The 24591-nt window shown below is 45.0% G+C and overlaps 1 protein-coding gene across 2 annotated transcripts in view; it reads right to left on the minus strand.

Moving 5' to 3' along the window:
• Positions 1–24591, minus strand: part of LOC146857835 (uncharacterized) — a 346446-nt gene that overhangs the window by 98554 nt on the left and 223301 nt on the right. For both annotated transcript variants that reach the window (XM_085648523.1, XM_085648522.1), the window contains exons 11-13: positions 19137–19240; positions 15492–15658; positions 15063–15198 (exon numbers count right to left, since the gene is read on the minus strand). In XM_085648523.1, the coding sequence (XP_085504649.1) occupies positions 15063–15198; positions 15492–15658; positions 19137–19240 (407 nt within the window). The remainder of the gene's footprint in view (positions 1–15062; positions 15199–15491; positions 15659–19136; positions 19241–24591) is intronic.

Raw genomic sequence — 24591 nt, forward strand, 5'->3', positions numbered from 1 at the left:
GCACTTTGCAAAAAAAGGGTCAGTTTTCACTGTAAAAATAAAGTGTGTCCACGTCGCCTTTTGAGCAGTTTCCTGTCGCGGGCACCGGGCCTACCCACACAAGTGAGGTACCATTTTTATCAGGAGAGTTAGGGTAACACAGAATTGTAAAACAACTGTTATTACCTATTGATTTTCGATGCATTTCTGCCTTCCAAATGAAAGACAATGTGTAAAGAAGAAGTCATTGTGAAAAATGTTCTATAATTCTCATGCTAGTATGGGTATTCACAATTTCGGAAATGTGCAAATAACTAATGTTTCTAAACTCTATATTTTGTTCCAATTTCAGAAATACATAGGGGTCTTTCATACCGATTTTTCCATGTATATATTTTCCCAAATTAATTGCTATATACCCGGTGCATAATGAAAAACCATTGCAAGATGCTGCTCAGTTATTGGCTCTGGGTTCTTGGTGAACCTACAAGTCCTATATATCTCAACAACCAGAAAGGTCCAGCGGAAGTAACGGTATATTGCTTTCAAACAGCTGTCACAATTAGAAGAAGTTACAGGTGAAAACGTTGGCACAAATGGCTGTTTTTTTCAACTAGTATTTCATTTTTCCTATATTTAACTGTTAATTTCTATAAAGAAACCTTGAAGGATATACCCAAATGACCCCTTGCTGAATTCAGAATATTGTCTACTTTTCTTAAATGTATAGCTTTCCAGGATCCATTATTGCTTTCAAACCCATTTCTACCATTAACTGGAAGAAGGTTGAAAGCACAAAAAATAGCAAAAATAGGCTATATCCCAGTGAAATGCCAAAACTGTGTAAAAAATGTTGGTTTTCTGACAAAAGTCTGTCAGTCCCTAAAAGCTGGGTAAGCTTGTGATTTCAGCCCCACAAACCCTTTGTTGATACCATTTGCAGGGAAAAAAACAGACACTTTCATTTACAGCAGTTTTTTCCCATTTAAAAAAAAAAAAATTTTGCTATATTTTGGCTACTTTCTGGGTCCCCTCCAGGGAAATCCACAAACCCTGGGTACCTTGAGAATCCCCATGATGTTGGAAGAAAAGGACGCAAATTTGGCATGGATACCTTATGTGGTCAAAAAGTGACAGGGGCCTAAGCGCAAACTACCCCAAATAGCCCAAAAAAGGATTAGCACGGGGGGGGGAGGCCTAGCAGCGAAGGGGTTAATGTGACACTCTTTTCTGCAACTGAAGACTGTTTAATTAAAAGACTTACCAAAAAAAAAAGTTCATTGATGGTGGAAGAGCGTTTTGAGTAGTGGATCCCACACCAAGAATTGCTCTTACTGACCATCTTAGGTAAATGACTGAATAGGCCTTGTTCAAGAAACACCTTAAGGCCAACTGTTCTGCTGACCAGTTTCTGGCTGTGCCTCAGTTATGTTATGTTATGTCAAACATTCTTGTAAAGCGCATGGCTGCCCCAGCAATGGGGCGTCCCAGCGCTAGGACTGACGAGTGCATACCATTTGGTTTTAAGTAGAGGTTAGAGAAGAGCCAGGTTTTGATCAGTATTCTGAAGGCCCAGTGATCTTGCATGCCCCGCGCGGCAAGAGGGGTAGAGTTCCATAAGGCGGGTGCCATGGCCCTGAAAGGGCGCCCCCCCTGCTCTTAGCCTGCGCACTCGGGGGTGCAGGCTAGCTGCAGATCAGCGCAACGCAGGGCTTGAGTCGGTACATATGCCGAGCACAGCCCAAGCAGAATTTGAGGGCCTTGGCTGTGCAAGATCTTGTGCGTAGTACAGACAGTCTTAAAATATACTCTGTGTTCTACCGGCAGCCAGTGGAGAAGGCGAAGCAGGTTAGAGGCATGGTAGTGCTTCGGTAGGGAAAAAGTGTGCGTGCAGCCGTGTTCTGTGCCCGTGGGAGTCTTTTGGTTACAGCCTTGTTTACGCAAAGTAAAAGCCCATTGCAGTAGTCAAGACGGGACTGTACAATAGATTGAGCAATCGTTTGACGGATGGATGCGTCGAAAAATCCCAGAATGGGTTTCAGGCCACGTAGGAGATCTAAGCAGGTGCCTGCCACTTTTTTGGCTTGGTTCTCAAATGAGAGGGCACTCTCCATCAGAACTCCTAAGTTCTTAACCACGGAATTTGGTTGGGGGGGATGGCCAGGGCCGAAGGCCACCATTGGTTGTTCCATCAATGGACATCATGGCCCACCAGGAGCACCTCTGAGTTGGTGGAGTTCAATTGCAAGTAGTAAGCCGCCATCCAGTCAGAGATATGTATGGAGAACAAGGGAACCCCTCACAATTGTGACCTGGGGTAGAAGATAGTTCAAAAGGACAATGGTCTGGTGAGGTCAGAGATCCTCATGTAGCGGAGCTACAGTTATTGATTTGGAAAAACAATTCAATGGTATTGCTAATACGTAGAACTCAATTAGAAAACGTATGCAAGGACACAAGAGAGTAGAGGAAGGCATCACATTTTATTCAACATCATAAAATGGAGTTGCTTCCATTCCTACCATTTTCTTGTTTTGCGACAGTGTATATTGTATATACAGTGCTCACACATACAAAAGTGAGGGTGCGTGAAGTGAAGTGCTTAGTGACAATAAAAACATTTCATCGCATTGACAAGCAGATCAAAAGAACCCAATTGGTTTAAGCAATTTAAAGGGAACTTTGAAATTGAGGTCGACGGCGTTTCGATCTTAGTGAGTCAAGATCATCATCAGGACGAGGTAAGTGCGAGCACGTCTGATCTAATTTGGGGGAGAAAAGGTTAATTACTGAAGTGTCCTAAATATGCATTAATAAACACCAAGGTGGTGCGTGTTGATAATAGCGCAACGAAGGCGTGTAAGGAGGAGGCAACATCAAGGCAGTTAATGTGATGTTGAGTTAAAACGAGTGAATGAATGTCAATTGGAACGGTTAATATGTACAAGGAAGGTGGTGGTGCCATCGTAACTAGTACAAGAAGTGTCCGATAGCAGGCGTGAGAGCGCAGCTGGTAGAAGGAACGCAAGAGAATTTCTGGGTGTGCTTGAGGAGGGAAATTGGAGTAAAAGCGCATGGTGAGCAGCGACAGTGGGGTGAAGACCCCTGGTTAGGAATTACTATGGACATGAGCAACTCACTGCAGGGAACGTGATAGGGTGTCCAGAAAAGGAAAGTGACGTGCATAATCTGTAAAAACTCACGAAGGAGAATGAACTTACTACGCGAGACCGTAGTGATAATTTCAAGACCTGCACAGATGGTCGATGAGCCCAAGAATCAGGATAGCGTCCGTGTTGGTAAGGACACGAAAGGGAGGAGAATTCCCAAGGCGCTAGAAGCGGGAGCAGGAAGGGCGGAAAAAGAAATGAATTAAGGGGAATGGGGCTGGAAGCGCGAATAATCTGGTGACGGCGTTAGTGGAGAGGCTTACTTGTATGGACGGGAGTAAAAACCGGAGTGAAGCCGTTGACAGTCCGTATTCTTCGGCGTGTTGTTAGACCCAAGGCTTGTGATTGACCCGGGAATATCTGCAACCTAAACCGTGAATATAGCAGTTAAGGGTCTAATAAGGGTACCGTGTGGGGGGGGCGGCTAATTGGTAGCGTGAAGGGGCAGACTTACTTGGCACGAAGATGAATGAATCGATTCAGGAGCGCGCTGGCAGCAGTCCGGAGCGTGCTGTGTATGCGTTCGTCAATGGGAGATAAGGACAACGAGGGGAGGGAGCGCATGCGTGAGGCAGCGCGTGTGTGGACCGAGATTGGTCATTACGCTCAGGAGGGGTATAAGGGCAGCCATGTTGGGTGAGGGATGGTACACGCAAGAGTGTGATTTGGAAAGGCTATACTCCTGCATTCAGGGGTGAGGAGTAAGGCAATTATGAAAACATTACAGATAAGGAATTTTACACAGACATTACTGCAATGTGTGTTAGTTGTAGAAACATATTACATACAGGGAAAATTGTACAGTTTTTTACAGTTTTTTTCAATGATAGAGATAGAGCTCTGTTGCGATGCGAGTGTAAACAAAGACACCCTGAGTGAAGAAGCTTACAGTATCATGTTCCACTCGTCAATCGTATTAAGACCATGCTCGATTGTACGACAGTTGAACATCCATTTGCATTCGAGTCTGTTTAGAGTGAGAGTCTGGTCACCACCTCTGCTGTTAGGGTGGAGCATGTCAATCACTAGCCATTCAAGATCATTTTCAGTGTGTCCTTTTTCAATGTAGTGGTTCACCAAAGGGGCTGTTGTAACCCGGCAGCGTATTCGGCTCCTGTGTTGTCCGATCCTGGCTTTGATTTTTTGCGTTGTCTGGCCGATATATTTCAGATTACAAGGGCATTGAATACAGTAAATTACATTTGTTGAATTACAATTGGAAAAGAAATTAAGGTCATGCATACTGGTAGCGTACGAAAATACTTTGGTGTTAGTTGTGAACGGGCATGCAGCACAGTTACCACATTTGAAGTGACCTACAACTGGAGGTAATCCAAAAAGTGAGTGGATTCCATTGTTTTTGAGTGTAGGTCTCTGTGCCCTAACTAGATGATCCTTGATATTGCGGGCCCTCCTGAAGGAAAATAGCGGGGCTTCCTTAGTGATGTTGATGGATGTGAGGAGTGGCCAGTGTTTCTTGACTACTTTAGTAATGTTGTTCGTAGCCGGGCAGAAGGTAGTGACACAGGTCATGCGTGATAGGGTTTTCTTGGGTTTGGGTTCCAGGAGTATCTCCCTGTGAGAGTACCACGCTCTCTTCATGGATCTTTTGACAAGGCGTCTCGGGTATCCTCTGTGGAGTAATTTTTCATATAGGATATTGGCCTCTTTGAAGTAGTCATCTTTAAGTTTACAATTCCTTCTGATTCGAAGGAATTGTCCAAAAGGTAGTCCATCTCTGAGTGCTCTGGGATGTGCACTCTTGTAATGTAAAAGAGTGTTGCGCTCGGTGGGTTTCCTATATAGAGTGGTGTATAGGGTATCTTCAGAATGAATAACAGTAACATCTAAATAGTTTACAGAGTGTTTACTGGAGTCATGTGTGAACTTAAGATCCGGTTGGCAGTTGTTAAGCCAAAACAAAATTCATCGAGTTCTAATTTAGAACCATGCCAAATCATAAAAACATCGTCTGTGTAGCGATGCCAGTTTTTAATTTTATTGCGATGTGGGTTGGATTCATTGAGGATGAATGTCTTCTCTATTTCATCAACGTACAGGATGGCAAAATTAGGGGCAAAAATTGCACCCATAGATGTACCTTTCCTTTGTCTGTAGTATTTCTCATTGAATAGAAAATAGTTTTCAGAGAGGGCTATTTCAAGGAGGGAAATGATAAATTCGGTCGGTACCTTGTGAGGGCGAGGTCTGCTGTTTAGGTGTTTTTCAATGACGTCTTTGCCTTTGTCCTGTGGAATGTTTGTGTAGAGTGACTCAATGTCCAGGGTGACCAGATGCTCACATGAAGGGTCAAAAGTCTCCTTTTCAACTATGTTGATAAAGTGTGTGGTGTCTTTCACATAGGCAATTGTATTTGTGACTAGGTCTTGAATAAAGAAATTGACATATTTGCCTAGGAGTTCCAAAATCGAGTCACAGCCGGAGAGGATTGGTCTGCCTGGAGGGTTGCTAGGGTCTTTATGTACCTTTGGCAGTGTGTAAAGGACTGGGGTTCTAGGGTTTTTGTTATTCAGAAAAAGGAACTCATTATGGCTGATGTAGCCCGCATCCTCTGCAGCCTTTGTAGTTGTAAGTATTAGAGATTTCATGTCATTAAGGGGGTTGCGAATGAGTGGTTCATAGTGAGTGGTGTTGTTAAGTTGTCGCATAATCTCTTTGTCATAGTTGGACTTGTCTTGGATCACAATCCCACCACCTTTATCACATGGTTTGATAATGATGTCTTCTGCGTTTTTTAGAAGGAGAAGACTTTTCCTTTCTTCCATGCTTATATTATATGGGATGAATTTGGGCTGGTTTCTTAGTTTTTCCAAGTCCTTCAGAACGAGGTGTTCGAATGATAGGACTTCCGGTGGTAAAGCTCCCGTAGGTGGATTGAAAGTCGATTTAGGTCGTAGGCCCGTGGTGTCCCAGTTAGGGGAGGTGTCTCTGTCAAGGAAAAAGGCCTGAAGTCTAATTTTCCTAAAGAATTGGAAAATTTCGGTCTGTATCTTAAACCAGTCAGTTTTTTCAGTAAGCACATAGGATAGTCCCTTACTCAGGAGGGAGATTTCAGTGGTCGCTAATTGATGGCTGGAAAGGTTAAAGATGGGAATTTCCTCAATGGGTTGTATACTAGGGATATTTTCAATGAAGGGCTCAGTTAGTACTGGTAACCCCATTGGTAAAATTTCCGTCGTGTCTGACGTTCCCCTGGTTGGAAATTGTACCTCTGTTTGTTCCTCCCTCTCTCTGGTTGGAAGTGTTGACCTCTCCCTAAAAAATTCGGAGTGTTGGGGGCTGAACTCGGTCCTGCACTTTGATCAGATGAATCAGAGTCTGCAGAAGAATCAGAGAAAGTGACTGGTTGTTTATTTTTGAACCTGCCCCAGGTGCCCGCTTGTTGTCTCTGTGGAAACTGGGGCTGAGTAAAGTAGTCCTCCCTAAGGTATGGGTAGGTTTTTTCTTTGCTATAGTTTTTGATGTCTTTTGTTACCTTGGTTGCTTTCTTGTGGTGCTCAAATTTATGGAAATCAGAGATAGTTTTTTCTATCTTTTCAAGAATTGACTTAGCGTCTGCTAGCCTTTCTAGTTCCAAAATGGCTTTCTCAAGTAGTAGTATCTCTTCAAGTTCTTTCTTACTCTGTTCGAGCGCGGTGTCTGTGCCAAGGACCATCCAGTGGCGTGAGCATGTTGTCCCTATGTGCGCAAAGCCATTTTTGAATTTGGGGTCCTGTAGGAAAATGGCTGGGGTGCTGCGCACCTGTAACCCTAGAGGGATAATATCTGCTTTAAGATACTCTGTGAGCATGTTTTGTCTTAAGGTTCTCTAGTCTTGTTATTTTATCTGTAGCGGCATCAGTTGGCGCAGTTGGGGCTGCTGCTGTAGTTTGAAAGAGGGAGGGGCCACTAATAATCCTCGCTATATAGTCCTCTGTGTAAGTAGGGGCTAATGGATTTGACATTATATAATCAAAAAAAGGAAAACAATCGATGAGTAAGACCACACGAGTGGTAAGAAAACCCTTGCAGTGTAGCCACTGCTCATAGGATATGTATGGAGAACAAGGGAACCCCTCACAATTGTGACCTGGGGTAGAAGATAGTTCAAAAGGACAATGGTCTGGTGAGGTCAGAGATCCTCATGTAGCGGAGCTACAGTTATTGATTTGGAAAAACAATTCAATGGTATTGCTAATACGTAGAACTCAATTAGAAAACGTATGCAAGGACACAAGAGAGTAGAGGAAGGCATCACATTTTATTCAACATCATAAAATGGAGTTGCTTCCATTCCTACCATTTTCTTGTTTTGCGACAGTGTATATTGTATATACAGTGCTCACACATACAAAAGTGAGGGTGCGTGAAGTGAAGTGCTTAGTGACAATAAAAACATTTCATCGCATTGACAAGCAGATCAAAAGAACCCAATTGGTTTAAGCAATTTAAAGGGAACTTTGAAATTGAGGTCGACGGCGTTTCGATCTTAGTGAGTCAAGATCATCATCAGGACGAGGTAAGTGCGAGCACGTCTGATCTAATTTGGGGGAGAAAAGGTTAATTACTGAAGTGTCCTAAATATGCATTAATAAACACCAAGGTGGTGCGTGTTGATAATAGCGCAACGAAGGCGTGTAAGGAGGAGGCAACATCAAGGCAGTTAATGTGATGTTGAGTTAAAACGAGTGAATGAATGTCAAATGGAACGGTTAATATGTACAAGGAAGGTGGTGGTGCCGTCGTAACTAGTACAAGAAGTGTCCGATAGCAGGCGTGAGAGCGCAGCTGGTAGAAGGAACGCAAGAGAATTTCTGGGTGTGCTTGAGGAGGGAAATTGGAGTAAAAGCGCATGGTGAGCAGCGACAGTGGGGTGAAGACCCCTGGTTAGGAATTACTATGGACATGAGCAACTCACTGCAGGGAACGTGATAGGGTGTCCAGAAAAGGAAAGTGACGTGCACAATCTGTAAAAACTCACGAAGGAGAATGAACTTACTACGCGAGACCGTAGTGATAATTTCAAGACCTGCACAGATGGTCGATGAGCCCAAGAATCAGGATAGCGTCCGTGTTGGTAAGGACACGAAAGGGAGGAGAATTCCCAAGGCGCTAGAAGCGGGAGCAGGAAGGGCAGAAAAAGAAATGAATTAAGGGGAATGGGGCTGGAAGCGCGAATAATCTGGTGACGGCGTTAGTGGAGAGGCTTACTTGTATGGACGGGAGTAAAAACCGGAGTTACAGGTGCGCAACACCCCAGCCATTTTCCTACAGGACCCCAAATTCAAAAATGGCTTTGCGCACATAGGGACAACATGCTCACGCCACTGGATGGTCCTTGGCATAGACACCGCGCTCGAACAGAGTAAGAAAGAACTTGAAGAGATACTACTACTTGAGAAAGCCATTTTGGAACTAGAAAGCCTAGCAGACGCTAAGTCAATTCTTGAAAAGATAGAAAAAACTATCTCTGATTTCCATAAATTTGAGCACCACAAGAAAGCAACCAAGGTAACAAAAGACATCAAAAACTATAGCAAAGAAAAAAACCTACCCATACCTTAGGGAGGACTACTTTACTCAGCCCCAGTTTCCACAGAGACAACAAGCGGGCACCTGGGGCAGTTTCAAAAATAAACAACCAGTCACTTTCTCTGATTCTTCTGCAGACTCTGATTCATCTGACCAAAGTGCAGGACCGAGTTCAGCCCCCAACACTCCGTATTTTTTAGGGAGAGGTCAACACTTCCAACCAGAGAGAGGGAGGAACAAACAGAGGTACAATTTCCAACCAGGGGAACGTCAGACACGACGGAAATTTTACCAATGGGGTTACCAGTACTAACTGAGCCCTTCATTGAAAATATCCCTAGTATACAACCCATTGAGGAAATTCCCATCTTTAACCTTTCCAGCCATCAATTAGCGACCACTGAAATCTCCCTCCTGAGTAAGGGACTATCCTATGTGCTTACTGAAAAAACTGACTGGTTTAAGATACAGACCGAAATTTTCCAATTCTTTAGGAAAATTAGACTTCAGGCCTTTTTCCTTGACAGAGACACCTCCCCTAACTGGGACACCACGGGCCTACGACCTAAATCGACCTTCAATCCACCTACGGGAGCTTTACCACCGGAAGTCCTATCATTCGAACACCTCGTTCTGAAGGACTTGGAAAAACTAAGAAACCAGCCCAAATTCATCCCATATAATATAAGCATGGAAGAAAGGAAAAGTCTTCTCCTTCTAAAAAACGCAGAAGACATCATTATCAAACCATGTGATAAAGGTGGTGGGATTGTGATCCAAGACAAGTCCAACTATGACAAAGAGATTATGCGACAACTTAACAACACCACTCACTATGAACCACTCATTCGCAACCCCCTTAATGACATAAAATCTCTAATACTTACAACTACAAAGGCTGCAGAGGATGCGGGCTACATCAGCCATAATGAGTTCCTTTTTCTGAATAACAAAAACCCTAGAACCCCAGTCCTTTACACACTGCCAAAGGTACATAAAGACCCTAGCAACCCTCCAGGCAGACCAATCCTCTCCGGCTGTGACTCGATTTTGGAACCCCTAGGCAAATATGTCAATTTCTTTATTCAAGACCTAGTCACAAATACAATTGCCTATGTGAAAGACACCACACACTTTATCAACATAGTTGAAAAGGAGACTTTTGACCCTTCATGTGAGCATCTGGTCACCCTAGACATTGAGTCACTCTACACAAACATTCCACAGGACAAAGGCAAAGACGTCATTGAAAAACACCTAAACAGCAGACCTCGCCCTCACAAGGTACCGACCGAATTTATCATTTCCCTCCTTGAAATAGCCCTCTCTGAAAACTATTTTCTATTCAATGAGAAATACTACAGACAAAGGAAAGGTACATCTATGGGTGCAATTTTTGCCCCTAATTTTGCCATCCTGTACGTTGATGAAATAGAGAAGACATTCATCCTCAATGAATCCAACCCACATCGCAATAAAATTAAAAACTGGCATCGCTACATAGACGATGTTTTTATGATTTGGCATGGTTCTAAATTAGAACTCGATGAATTTTGTTTTTGGCTTAACAACTGCCAACCGGATCTTAAGTTCACACATGACTCCAGTAAACACTCTGTAAACTATTTAGATGTCACTGTTATTCATTCTGAAGGTACCCTATACACCACTCTATATAGGAAACCCACCGAGCGCAACACTCTTTTACATTACAAGAGTGCACATCCCAGAGCACTCAGAGATGGACTACCTTTTGGACAATTCCTTCGAATCAGAAGGAATTGTAAACTTAAAGATGACTACTTCAAAGAGGCCAATATCCTATATGAAAAATTACTCCACAGAGGATACCCGAGACGCCTTGTCAAAAGATCCATGAAGAGAGCGTGGTACTCTCACAGGGAGATACTCCTGGAACCCAAACCCAAGAAAACCCTATCACGCATCACCTGTGTCACTACCTTCTGCCCGGCTACGAACAGCATTACTAAAGTAGTCAAGAAACACTGGCCACTCCTCACATCCATCAACATCACTAAGGAAGCCCCGCTATTTTCCTTCAGGAGGGCCCGCAATATCAAGGATCATCTAGTTAGGGCACAGAGACCTACACTCAAAAACAATGGAATCCACTCACTTTTTGGATTACCTCCAGTTGTAGGTCACTTCAAATGTGGTAACTGTGCTGCATGCCCTTTCACAACTAACACCAAAGTATTTTCGTACGCTACCAGTATGCATGACCTTAATTTCTTTTCCAATTGTAATTCAACAAATGTAATTTACTGTATTCAATGCCCTTGTAATCTGAAATATATCGGCCAGACAACGCAAAAAATCAAAGCCAGGATCGGACAACACAGGAGCCGAACACGCTGCCGGGTTACAACAGCCCCTTTGGTGAACCACTACATTGAAAAAGGACACACTGAAAATGATCTTGAATGGCTAGTGATTGACATGCTCCACCCTAACAGCAGAGGTGGTGACCAGACTCTCACTCTAAACAGACTCGAATGCAAATGGATGTTCAACTGTCGTACAATCGAGCATGGTCTTAATACGATTGACGAGTGGAACATGATACTGTAAGCTTCTTCACTCAGGGTGTCTTTGTTTACACTCGCATCGCAACAGAGCTCTATCTCTATCATTGAAAAAAACTGTAAAAAACTGTACAATTTTCCCTGTATGTAATATGTTTCTACAACTAACACACATTGCAGTAATGTCTGTGTAAAATTCGTTATCTGTAATGTTTTCATAATTGCCTTACTCCTCACCCCTGAATGCAGGAGTATAGCCTTTCCAAATCACACTCTTGCGTGTACCATCCCTCACCCAACATGGCTGCCCTTATACCCCTCCTGAGCGAAATGACCAATCTCGGTCCACACACGCGCTGCCTCACGCATGCGCTCCCTCCCCTCATTGTCCTTATCTCCCATTGACGAACGCATACACAGCACGCTCCGGACTGCTGCCAGCGCGCTCCTGAATCGATTCATTCATCTTCGTGCCAAGTAAGTGTGCCCCTTCACGCTACCAATTAGCCGCCCCCCCCACACGGTACCCTTATTAGACCCTTAACTGCTATATTCACGGTTTAGGTTGCAGATATTCCCGGGTCAATCACAAGCCTTGGGTCTAACAACACGCCGAAGAATACGGACTGTCAACGGCTTCACTCCCGTCCATACAAGTAAGCCTCTCCACTAACGCCGTCACCAGATTATTCGCGCTTCCAGCCCCATTCCCCTTAATTCATTTCTTTTTCTGCCCTTTCTGCTCCCGCTTCTAGCGCCTTGGGAATTCTCCTCCCTTTCGTGTCCTTACCAACACGGACGCTATCCTGATTCTTGGGCTCATCGACCATCTGTGCAGGTCTTGAAATTATCACTACGGTCTCGCGTAGTAAGTTCATTCTCCTTCGTGAGTTTTTACAGATTGTGCACGTCACTTTCCTTTTCTGGACACCCTATCACGTTCCCTGCAGTGAGTTGCTCATGTCCATAGTAATTCCTAACCAGGGGTCTTCACCCCACTGTCGCTGCTCACCATGCGCTTTTACTCCAATTTCCCTCCTCAAGCACACCCAGAAATTCTCTTGCGTTCCTTCTACCAGCTGCGCTCTCACGCCTGCTATCGGACACTTCTTGTACTAGTTACGACGGCACCACCACCTTCCTTGTACATATTAACCGTTCCATTTGACATTCATTCACTCGTTTTAACTCAACATCACATTAACTGCCTTGATGTTGCCTCCTCCTTACACGCCTTCGTTGCGCTATTATCAACACGCACCACCTTGGTGTTTATTAATGCATATTTAGGACACTTCAGTAATTAACCTTTTCTCCCCCAAATTAGATCAGACGTGCTCGCACTTACCTCGTCCTGATGATGATCTTGACTCACTAAGATCGAAACGCCGTCGACCTCAATTTCAAAGTTCCCTTTAAATTGCTTAAACCAATTGGGTTCTTTTGATCTGCTTGTCAATGCGATGAAATGTTTTTATTGTCACTAAGCACTTCACTTCACGCACCCTCACTTTTGTATGTGTGAGCACTGTATATACAATATACACTGTCGCAAATCAAGAAAATGGTAGGAATGGAAGCAACTCCATTTTATGATGTTGAATAAAATGTGATGCCTTCCTCTACTCTCTTGTGTCCTTGCATACGTTTTCTAATTGAGTTCTACGTATTAGCAATACCATTGAATTGTTTTTCCAAATCAATAACTGTAGCTCCGCTACATGAGGATCTCTGACCTCACCACACCATTGTCCTTTTGAACTATCCAGTCAGAGATGGCCATAAGATTCTCTTGAAATTTTGCTTGGTCCTGTTTGGGGTTATTGGAGATAGTGAATACCAGTTGGGTATCAGCGGCATAAGATACCATGTTCATGTTCCGTGCTTTTACCTAGAGGGCGGACATATACGTCAAATAACGTGGGGCTAAGGGCAGAGCCCCGGGGAACACCGCAACCAAGAGGGTGAACGCTGGACAGAAAAGGGGGGGGGGGCAGAGACTTGAAAAGAGCGATCGGTCAGAAAGGACGCAAACCAGGCCAGGACCTTGCCTTTGACCCCGATCTCCTCCAGCCGTTGTAGTAGAATCCTATGGGAGAACGTGTCGAAGGCCACGCTGAGGTCCAATAGAATCATTGCCAAGGTTTTAACCTCATCCAGAGTGGCCCATATTTTCTCTGTGACTGCAAGTAGTGCAGATTCAGTGCTGTGTCTGGGCCGGAAGACATTTTGTGACCTATCCAGGATCTCCTTGTCTTCTAAGTATTTAGTCGGAGCGATGTTGACAAAGGACTCCATGATTTTAGCCAAGTATGGGAGCAGAGATCATGTTAGCATAGTACATGGCCTTGGTCTTCCGGACCACTTTATGGTATGCTTTGACTGCATTCATATAGGTAATTTTAGCTGTAAGGTCATATGCCTTTCTCCAGGCCCATTCTAAGATTTTAAATGTTTTCTTTTCCGCAATCAGGGCCTTATCATACCAAGCGTGGGTTAGAGTATGCTTGGCATGAGTCATTTTCATCGGAATACACTGATCCAGTGCTTCATTGACCCAACTCCTAAATGCGCTGTTGGCTGCCTCTAGGTCGGTAGGCCATTCAGGGTGATGCGAGTTTAGGGTGGAAGTGAAAGTGGAGGAGTCCAATTTGTACCAAGGGCGCTTCATAGAAGACTGACGAGGAGAGCGCAGAGGGGTGCCTGTAATACAGAGGCACAGAGAGATGAGGGAAAGATCCGTCCAGAGCAAAGGGAAGGGCGGATTAGCCTCCATGGTCTGGAGATTCGAAAATACGGGATTGAGTAGATGACCTGCTATATGTGTCGGGCCCTCCACTATTTGGGTTAATTGGTAGGCGTCCATATCTCCCAGTAAGTTGATAATCTCCTGGGAATCATGGCATTCCAGGTGTAGGTTGAGGTCCCCTATTATATTAAAATTGGCTGCTTCTAGTACGAGTGTAGATGCTGTATTAACTAAGGCTTCTTGAAAGTCTTTTGAAGTACCTGGTGGGCGGTAGATAAGAAGCCCAGAGAGGGTGAAATTGTGGGTCAATGCAATTTTAAGCAAGGCACTTTCACAGTCGGGGATAGTCTGTGGTGTGAGGGTGCATGAAAATGATGATTTAAATATAAAAGCTAAGCCTCCCCCCCTCCCGCTTGTCCTATTCTGGGTGCACTTCGTGTAGCCTGCTGGTAGGAGCCAAGGCTGAGAGGGCCACGGAGTCAGTGGTAAGCCATGTTTTTGTAAGAAATAAAATATCCGGTATGGATTCCTGCAGAAGATCTAATACCTCTGCATGATGTTTAGCAGAGATCTGCAGTTGAGGCTGTAAATGGTGAGCTATTCCAGCCCAGGGACCGGAGGAGACATATGTGATCCCGTCTCCACCCTGAACCCACAGCCATTGCTATGCCCGTGGGGAAAGTCAGGGTGCCATTTATATTGCGTAAAGGGGGTTATGGATTGTAGAGCGAGCAGGTATTCCCGAATGCAGGATTGCCTGCGGGGTGTCCCAAAACCAGGGGTCCCGGCGTCTACCTTCATTTCCTGCCGTTTGATGTGTCGAGCACCATAAGGCCTATAGTATATGATGTGTTTTAGTAAAGAATACACACACAATAAATAAAGCCATAGACTTGGCACATGCCCTACCTTAATGGAGACCCATATCTTGAGTGAGGCCTGTCTAACATCCTGTTAGGCCTCATTTTACTTCTGCACTGCTATGCTGCCTTTAGAGATGAGAAGACACAACAGACACATTTCTCCGAGGCATACATCATATACACATTTAGATTTCCAGGACTGCTCCCTAGGAGGTATGCTCACCGTACGTCAAGCGTGGCTTCCCTGTGAGGAGATAAGGCACCTCTTCTCAGGATTCCAGCTGGTGTACCTCTGTTTGGGGTTCCCACACCTCGTGCTAGGGCTCCAGGAGAGGTCTTTCTTGCAGCCAGAACAGTGCCTGAGCGATATTAAGCAACAACATATGAGATTCCCAAAAGCTGAAAATGGACCAAGAGAGGCTAAAGATGTGAACGGACCCTAGGATGGTGAGATCCACAAGGTTCAAAAGGCAGAATCTGCTGAAGGACTGGTAAAAATTGGTGAAACAGCGATTAATGGACATTAAATTATGTATCTAGTCACAAACTAGACTCCATATGGAGAGGCAACAGATACTGCTAATGAACATTTGGAACAATGTCCTTCCTCTGTGTTCTAGGTCACATCTCTCACCTTGACAAAGCTGCCTACCTTTCTCCTGGATGGTGATCTGCTTGGTGAGGGGCAGAGGCTTTGGAGGCTTTGGAAGAGGCGTAGTTGTAAGCTGCACATGATGTGTCTGCGTCCCAAAAGTGAGGCGACATGAGAATCCTTTGCCTGAGTTGCCCAGGACAGGAGACACCGACACACAGAGAAACCTGGGAAAGAAAAAAGGCTGAGAAAGGAAGCATCAACACCAACAGCAACCCAGGACTGTTCTAAACTGCAGCCTTCAGATCAGTGCACTCTGCACCACCCTCAGCAGCATTCCAATTGTATGTGACAGCAGGGGTTGGAGGCGAACAATGGAGGTTTCTGGGGAGCACAGACAGCGGTGTGTGCGAAATGTGTGATTAGACTGGAAAGGTGTGTGGGGTGGTGCTGGCGTATGAGAAAAGGGAGAGGAGATCAGTAGGGAAATGATGTACAGAGATGAGGACGTCGGTACAAATGGAGGTGTATATGACACAGGTGTGTGAGATGTGTGGGGACCAGTATACAAAGCAAGCACATAAATATACAGAGGGCCCTATTTGTGAGAAACTAACGTAGCGCGGTGCTGCAAGTCATTTTGCTGCGCCACGCTGCGTTAGTTTCGAAGCACAGGGATGCGACATATTTACAACAATATGTCGCATCTCTGTGATTTTCCCTGCGCTGGCGCACAAACTGCTGCCATGCACCGGCGCAGGCACCCTTGCACCATGGTGCAAGGATACCTGCGTTGTGGGGAGATTGTTTTAATGCCGGACGGGACACCTTCCTACACAAAAACACTAAATTGAGGTGAATTTCTCTTCCAATGCGTGCTGTAGAATGTAGCATGCATTGAAAGAGGAAAAAAACGAGAACAAATTAAAACATTTCTCCTCATTGTGCCTAGCTACGCCACCACCCGGGTGGCGTAGCATTCTGACGCATTTCCAGGTTTACGATTGCTAGTAAATCAGCAACACCCATGTCACGCCCCTAACACAAAGTGTTGCGTGAAAAGGAGCGATATTTACAAGCATACGTAAAGCCACACAGGGTGGCTTTACGTGTGCTTGTAAATATCACACAGCAGGTTACGCCGCCGGTGCGTCACTCAATGTGACGCATTGGTGCCGCACGGGCTTGTAAAAAAGTCCCAGAGTGTTTAGTTACTTGGGGCTGGTTTTGAAGCTCCTTCCTGAGTGCCTTAAATCCTTCTGTTTAACTTGATCCATTCATGATTAGATATACGCATGATTTCAAAGTCTTTCAATGAAGGGGGGAATGGGAGGCTTTCTACACCATAGCAAATCTGAATACTGAACCCCACAGGGTCTGCAGCAGGTAGTGTTACAATGGACATCTGAAAGTTCTACAACTACTAATACCTTTTAGTGATATAAATTAAACAGCAACAGCCTTAGTTAATATTTATAAAATCTCATAAGGTAGATGTTACCTCTCAAACTGGTTTTCCTTAATTACTTCAATTTAGAGAATAGGCCCCTATGACAGGGACTTCAGGTCTCTGGGTTGAAGGTGCTGTGTTGACATTTCTATACAGAAGCCTCCTACTAGTACTTCCAAAGGGGTTTTGACAATCAGCCAATGACATCTGCCATGGTAACATTAATAGATTCAATGGCTGTTATGGTTGAGGATATTCAGAAAATGCCATTCAAAGTCATCATGTTGATCAGGGGGCACCAGCAATTTAATGTATTTAATCCTTGAGGTCACATTTTATTAGTGAACCTTACATTCACACAACTTGAACAGTTCCATAAAACACAATAAAAATCAGTACTCCCAAGACATTTTGAAGTATCTCTTTTACATGACGATCAGATCGGCAGGGCTCCTTTACTAAATTAGGAACTGTCCCTGTATCGAAATACATAAGAACATCATGCAGCAGTGTCGATTTGCAAGTGGCCTCACCAAATATGAATACAAGCAGCATAGCAATCATTTCCCTACTCAAACACTCCAACAAGGATAATGAAAATATATGTTAACATAAGGATTAACCATAAACACTGCCTGCAACAGCAGCTTTGCTGGCCACAGCATTCGTTTTATGTTGCTTAACATTATATAGATTGCGAGATGCCCAGGCTGGTTTGAGAGAAACCCTGGGTTATTGCTTTCTCACTCTCTTGTGTCACAAATTGTTCTTCAAAAAGGTGCAGAACAATCCTTTATGAACCATATGGGGTACTCTAAGATCAACTACAGGCCAGGCTAGCCATATTTACTCTAAGTAAATAGACATGGGGAATCCAATAGACTGATAGACAGACTATAGGCAGTGGATTATGTAAGCAATATAGCATAACTCTTAATTGACATCATTCAGGAGGTGACATTTACTTAATCTGGTTTCTTTAAGCTTCATGCTCTTATGTGTGCTTATCTCTCACCTCAGCAGACCACAAATGCCTCTCTGCTATTCCTATTCTCTCTGTCATCCCAATGTAGTTCAACAGTCAACTCTCTAATATTTCAGCAGTCCTCACCCCCCTGGACATCACTTTCATAAATTGACTAATTCCCATACCTCTCCAATCATTTTCTCTTCTGTTGCACTAAAAACTCCCACCATACTCAATTAACCAATGGCATCCTGTAGGGCTTGGGCTTTGGACACATCAGACCTTCAAGTGGCATACAATACTGAATGGCTAAGAGGGAGTAGTGGGACATTGGTTGTCCATGCCTGCTGACAACAGTTTTGATCGGTTATTTTTATATGCAGCATCTCACCCTGGTAGATTAGATATGGTTTGTTCTGATGAAAGCCCATGTGAAAATACTGTAAAGGCTGACATATGCAGACTTGGCGAGAGCTAGTTCTGTAATTCCCATGCCCTCTAACCAAGTGAATGTAGGCCTTCATTGGAATAATACTTTTTAATAATTCTTTGTTTTCCCTGGCCTCTTTTGGTAGTGAAGAATGAGTAATTTTTGGTTTGAATATTTTTTTTAAACACACAGCGATTTTCTTCTATTACGATTGTTACTACAGTTAACACAAATGTGATATAATATTTTCCATTCTAATTTTCGGGCTTTCCTCAGACCTCAAAATATGAACTTTTCTCTTTTTCGGCAATGTTAAACCTCTTGAGGACCTACAAGGCTGACAAACTACACTCCAAAGACTATCCTTTCTGACTCTGGCAGGCCATGTTAGAGAAGGAGGCATGTTTATTGAAAGGTGCGCAAGGAACGGGGAGGTATGTTCATTCAGTGGAAAGGTGGAAAGGATGCTATACAGGAGGAGGAAGTGACAAGGTGTCTGAAGAACCCTAGTGTTTAAGGGACCATAGGGACACAGAAGGAGGCCTTGCTGGTAGTGAGTTTTGTATGTTTAACTAAAAATGTGTATGAGGTGGACGAAATCAGTGGCAGCTCGCAGAGGTAATGCTGTGGGGAGGTGAGGCGGAGAGGGGGAGGGGCTGGGTGGAGGGGTAGTGGAGTCCGACATACAACAGCAGGTATTTATTTATTTACTTACCTTCACCTTTGCCGTCGTATGTCGGATTCCATTACCCCCCACCTAGCCCCTCCCCCGCCCCGCCTCACCGCCCCACAGCGTTACCCCTGCAAGCCGCCACTGGAGGTGGTGGACTGACTCTTGAGATTCCAGTTGATTCTCACCTGTGTATCAGTGACTCTCCTGTCCAGGTTTCCTTATCCTCTGTCTGTACCTCTGTCTGTGCACCCGTCTCTTGAGTCTCAATAAATATTGGGGCATTACCACCCTATGTGGGAGAATGGACAAAGTGATTAGGATGAAGAGCAGGGTAAAGAGTAAAGAAAAAGACAAGGATATAACAAAGAAAAGAAGTACAAGAGGGGCGAGATAGAGAGGTGGTGACATACACAAAGAGCAAAATTGAGATCAAAGAAAGAGTGGTGGGGAAGTAAAGAAGGGAAATATGCGGGAATGAGAGAAAGAGAAGGAATGTCAGAGGCAACAGAAAGAGTAAGTAGATAGAGAGACAAACTGAAGGTAGGAAAATATATAGACAACAGATAGATAAAAAAAACTCACATTCCTGCCAACTTGAAGAACAATCTCACCATGTGAGGAAAGGGCCAGGCCTTTAAGGGGGCGGGGCCTCGTGCAGAGACATACCTACAAGGTACTTTTGAACCCCACCCTGCCCCCAAGCCCCCTCCTCCAAAGACAAAAAAAGCTTGCTGAGGCTGGTGCCGATGTCCTGGGGTGTTGTCACACTCCTTAATGGGCATCGGAAAACGAGTTGGAAAACCACTATTTACAGTGTTTTTCAATTCGTTTTCCCTGCCACTGTGCGATATCAGCTCCTCACTGGGTGACCATGCGATGGGAGCCAATATTGTGTGTCACATGGTGGCCCCGTGTAAGTTGGCAGGTATGAAAGAGCTAACTCAAGACGGCAGGCCAAAAAAATACATCTGGTTCAGATACAGCCTTGTTCTAACCATGAGCCAGATGTAAGGGGCTGCATTACAATTCAGAAAGTTGGGGACACTCTTTGGTTTTCATGGGTCTTTGTGTAAACTGTTTTGCTTATGATGCACTTTTTTCTTGACTTGATTCAATTTCTTGGAATTCACAGGTATTGGGACAAAGCCTATCTCCTTGCACATAGTTTTCCTAATAGACAAATTTGAGCTCCAACTATCTGTGTCTAAGGAGCTCATTAAGTGCTCAGAAGCCAAGCTGCCAAGACACTGGCAGCAGTGATGTCCTGCTTCTGCCAGCCCAGTGGTGGTTAGCTCACCATATTTTATGAGTTCATGGTGGTCGTCTACTTTGTAATTCTGGCTTTACCCTTATATCATTAAAGCCCAATCATCATTTATTCTGTTTTTCACCAGAGCATGGGAGATATTTCTAGTTATCTTTCAAATCTGTAGTGAGAGATCCTTTGGTAGCGGGTTATGGTACTCACTTATATGGTTCATGCCACATGGGTAACATAACAGGCAAGATTTGAGCTGCCAGAACAAAGCCACATCCAGCATAGTCCTGTATATGAAGAGCATTCTTCCTGCCATGCATGTTAAAATGATGAGTCCTGCATGCCCATGATGATGCATCACATTCTTCCACATAGTCCACGGTAGGCACAATGGTGGTTTTCTGCAAATCCTGTGGTTGTGATGCACCCACTTCAATACATGCTTACGTAGAGGTCTCTACAACGTCAAGCATGGCAAACTTCACCACTTTGTCAGGCTCTGTTGCTCTGCACTTGCTCACCAGGGCCCAGCAATGATGCATATTAGTCTTGCAAGTCACTGATGTACCCCATGGTCACAAGGGAGAATCATTTGGTTGAGGACAACACTGTCTTAATTGTTGCTCTGGTTCGGTTGAACTCACCAAAATACATAGTTAATGACAGTGAAGCACTAGTGAACATCATGCCTTCAAGCCAATTTTTCAATTTCAATAACTGGCCAAAACTGTCACCCACTTGTGTCACGGCCTTCGTATTCAGTGGGGCTAGACTCGACCTCCTTGCTTGACATATTCATGGTTGCAGCCCACTCAGTAGGCATTCACAGTGAGGTAAATGTATCTGCCTCTTTTGTTGGGACCAAGACCTTACTCATTGTTGCACCATCAAGACACCACAGACTTTCTATTTCTTCTACTTCCACAATAATTGCTCATCCTGGGTATGTTGTATGGTCCATTCAAAAGTGGAGTGCAACTGCACTTTCAGAGCAAGTGCAAAATGATGACACTGAAGCTGGGCATTCTGTTCGACCACAGAGTGCCCTTGCCCCCAAGGCTGAGACTGAGCTGGCTATGGTGGAGAACAGAGGGATCAATGAAAAGATCTGACCAATCTTGTTTGTCTCACAAAATACCTGACCCCCAAACCCCACAATAGTGTGAGGTCCACATTGGCGTGCACATGTCTCCCAAAAAGAACAATCAAGAGTGAGCACCACTTGAACACTACCCTGGAGAACTTCATCCCTGAAACTGGGTGTGACTGTTTTCTCAGACAAGCAATAAGAGGCTAAACCCTAGGTCCACTTCATATATCACCCATGAGATACCACAGACTGAATTTCAGCCTTATGTATTCTGTAGCAGTCACCCTCATTGAGGACATTATTGTTTATTCCCAGATGGTGCCGGTGCCAGTGCTGTACACCCATTTGAGGCTAGTATCCCACAGGCAGAAACACCATGGCATTACTTTGAACAAATCAAAATGCGCCACAATAACTACTGTACACAGATCTAATGGCCTCTATACGGGTGGCCGGGTATTGCTCGACCCCCTTCCATATTCGGAGGGGAACTAGGCAGGGATGCCCTCTTTCCCCGCTTCTTTTCGCTTTGGCGATAGAACGGTTAGCAGTGTGGGTGCGCCTAGACGGGGTCTATAGGGGCTTGGTTTGGTCACCTGAATACTCAAATAAAATTGCAATTTACGCAGACGATGCGCTTTTCTTTTTCTCTGACCCTTGGGTCACCGGACTGAGGGTGTTGCAGATTCTGCGGGTGTTTGGTGAAACAACGGGGCTACATGCCAACCAGTCCAAGTCAACGCTCTTTCCTATTTGCGGTGATCAGGGGTGTCAAGATTGGGCCTCACAGCTGGTCATTGCAGACAAAGGGTTTAAATACCTAGGTGTCCATATCACCAGATGCCCCACCGTGGCGTGGTCGCTTAACATCGCTCCTCTGCTCCCGGTGGTCCGGGAGGAGACGACGGTATGGTCCCATCTTCCCCTGTCCATAAATGGCAGGTCCGCGATATTTAAAATGGTTTCCTTGCCACGCTTGCTGTATAGATTGCAAAATTACCCATATCCTATCCCGCCGTCATGGTTCCATCAAATAAACGCACTCCTGAATAGATTCCTTTGGGGCGGTGAGGCGGTTTGGGTGGCTCTGGCGACCTGTGTCCAATCCACCTACTGTGGGTGCATCGCGGCGGCAGACGTGCGGTCGTACTATTGGGCGTCCCAGTTGCTGATCATCAATGATTGGTGGTATAACCCACAAAATGATACGGCCTACGCGGTGGAGCGACTCTTCCTTGAGGAATATCCACTGCTGGATCTCCTGTACAGCAACTCTACCCTGGAGGCCCTTCCCCCGGCCTGTCGCACAGTAATCCAGATATGGACATGTGTTTCTCGGTCCATGGGATGGTGGGGTATGCTAATGGGCGAGACTCCCCTCTGGCGGGGCACATGCCTCCGACCGGTCTCGGCCTTGTCCGGATTCCGTAGATGGGATACTATAGGGATCTCGACGCTGGGTGATGTGCTGCGCGGACCCACACTTAAATCCTTTCAAAGGCTGCAGGAGGAGTTTGACCTACACAAGTCCCAATTCCATAAATATCTTCAGCTCCGCCACGCACTGTCTCCCCTGATTAAAAACCTTACGGCACTATCAGAATTTCACCCACTGGAGGGTAGGCTACTGATGGGGGATCTGGGAGGACACAAAATCTGCCAACTGTACCAGACCCTGACCACACATTCCAAGACAAACATACACTGGACAAGGGCAGCATGGGAGGCAGACTTACCGACCCTCACAGATGATGACTGGACTGAGGCCCTTGCCAGCCCTAGGGGTTCAGCCGTGTCCTCTAGATATAGATTGATCCAGTTGAAATATCTTCACCGAGTGTACGACACCCGCCTCCGCCTCCATCTCTGGAAGATGGGGGCTATTCCATCCCCCACCTGCCTCAGATGCAAGTAGGAAGAAGGATCCTTTTTACACATGGTCTGGGGCTACACTGCACTACAACATTTTTGGTCGGGGGTATTGTCCTGTCTGGGGCGGGTGCTAGACTGGGACCTCCCAGCGGATCCTCGATTAATCCTTCTCCACAGCACAGAAGATATGGGGGGGGGGAACAGTTATAAAAGACATTAACTATTTCTAGGACTAACATTGGCCAAGCGTGACATAGCTCAACATTGGAAGTCCTCCTCCCCCCCCCTGGGGGTGGCGGCGTGGAAGTCTGCATTGGATAAATATATGTCGGCCGAAGTGGTGGTGTTTCAGGCTCGGGGCTGCCCGCAAAAGCATGGGAAGATCTGGACCAGGTGGGCCACATACCGGGGCATTGACCTATCAATCTTTCCAACATCAGTGAATCCAGACCCTATCGACAGACTTATCATTAATGACTCTCCAGTCTAATTTGCGAATTGGCCAGCGTGGAGACATGCATATACGCCTATGCGCATATATAGTGTTTCATGTGGGAGGTGCGGTGCAAGGGAGGGGGGAAGTGGGAGGGGGGATGTTGGTTTGAATGTTTTACTGATCCTCAGGTGCTACCCTCACCAGCAGCATGTGTACCTATAATCTGTAATCTGTATGAACATTGCTTGTGGGGGGTCCGCCCCGTTGGATATAAAATTCTCAATAACATTTTTTGTAAAAAAAAAAAAAGCGCCACAATGCAACTGATGCTCATACTTTTACCCATTTCTTTGGGGTAAATGGTGTTTTGCTGATCCCCAAATAATTTGTGACATTTTGACTTAATTTCCTCTTTTGTGCCAGTCAAAATGGCAGATATTAATAGTTTCCTAAGCACATTGAACCTCTATCATCGTGTCTTTGAGGATACAGCCCCCATGATCCAAACACTGGTCACCCAAGCACAAACTGCCCTGCAAATGGTTGAAGAGTCACAGTCTGCTTTCCAGTGAGTGAAAGACATTTCAATTGAACATAACACGTGATATTTTGAAGCCACCTTGCAGGCATTATTGGCACTGTATTCACCCAAGCCATGCTTGATGGTTGTGTTTCAGATTACCTACACTAACAGTGAAACTCCTAGCTTAATAGAGACCATTGCAATTGTTTGAGGCTGTAGACTTTCCTTCGCTACCTCTGGAGCAACTGGCTTAATGTCAAGACAGATCACAATCCTTTCAGGTAGATCTTCAGTGATTCTACTGCACACAAACCAGCCAGAATAAAAAACACTGATGTTACAACTTCAAAGCCTTTGGTTTGATGGCATGTACATGCCAGGGAAGGACAACTATGCAAACTTCTTCTATTGTTACCCGTGACCAGCTTCAGCCATTTAGATTCACAAAATGGGAAGGACTG

The sequence above is a fragment of the Triturus cristatus genome, chromosome 3_2 (assembly GCF_964204655.1).
Source record: "Triturus cristatus chromosome 3_2, aTriCri1.1, whole genome shotgun sequence".
NCBI classification, from domain to species: Eukaryota; Metazoa; Chordata; class Amphibia; order Caudata; family Salamandridae; genus Triturus; species Triturus cristatus.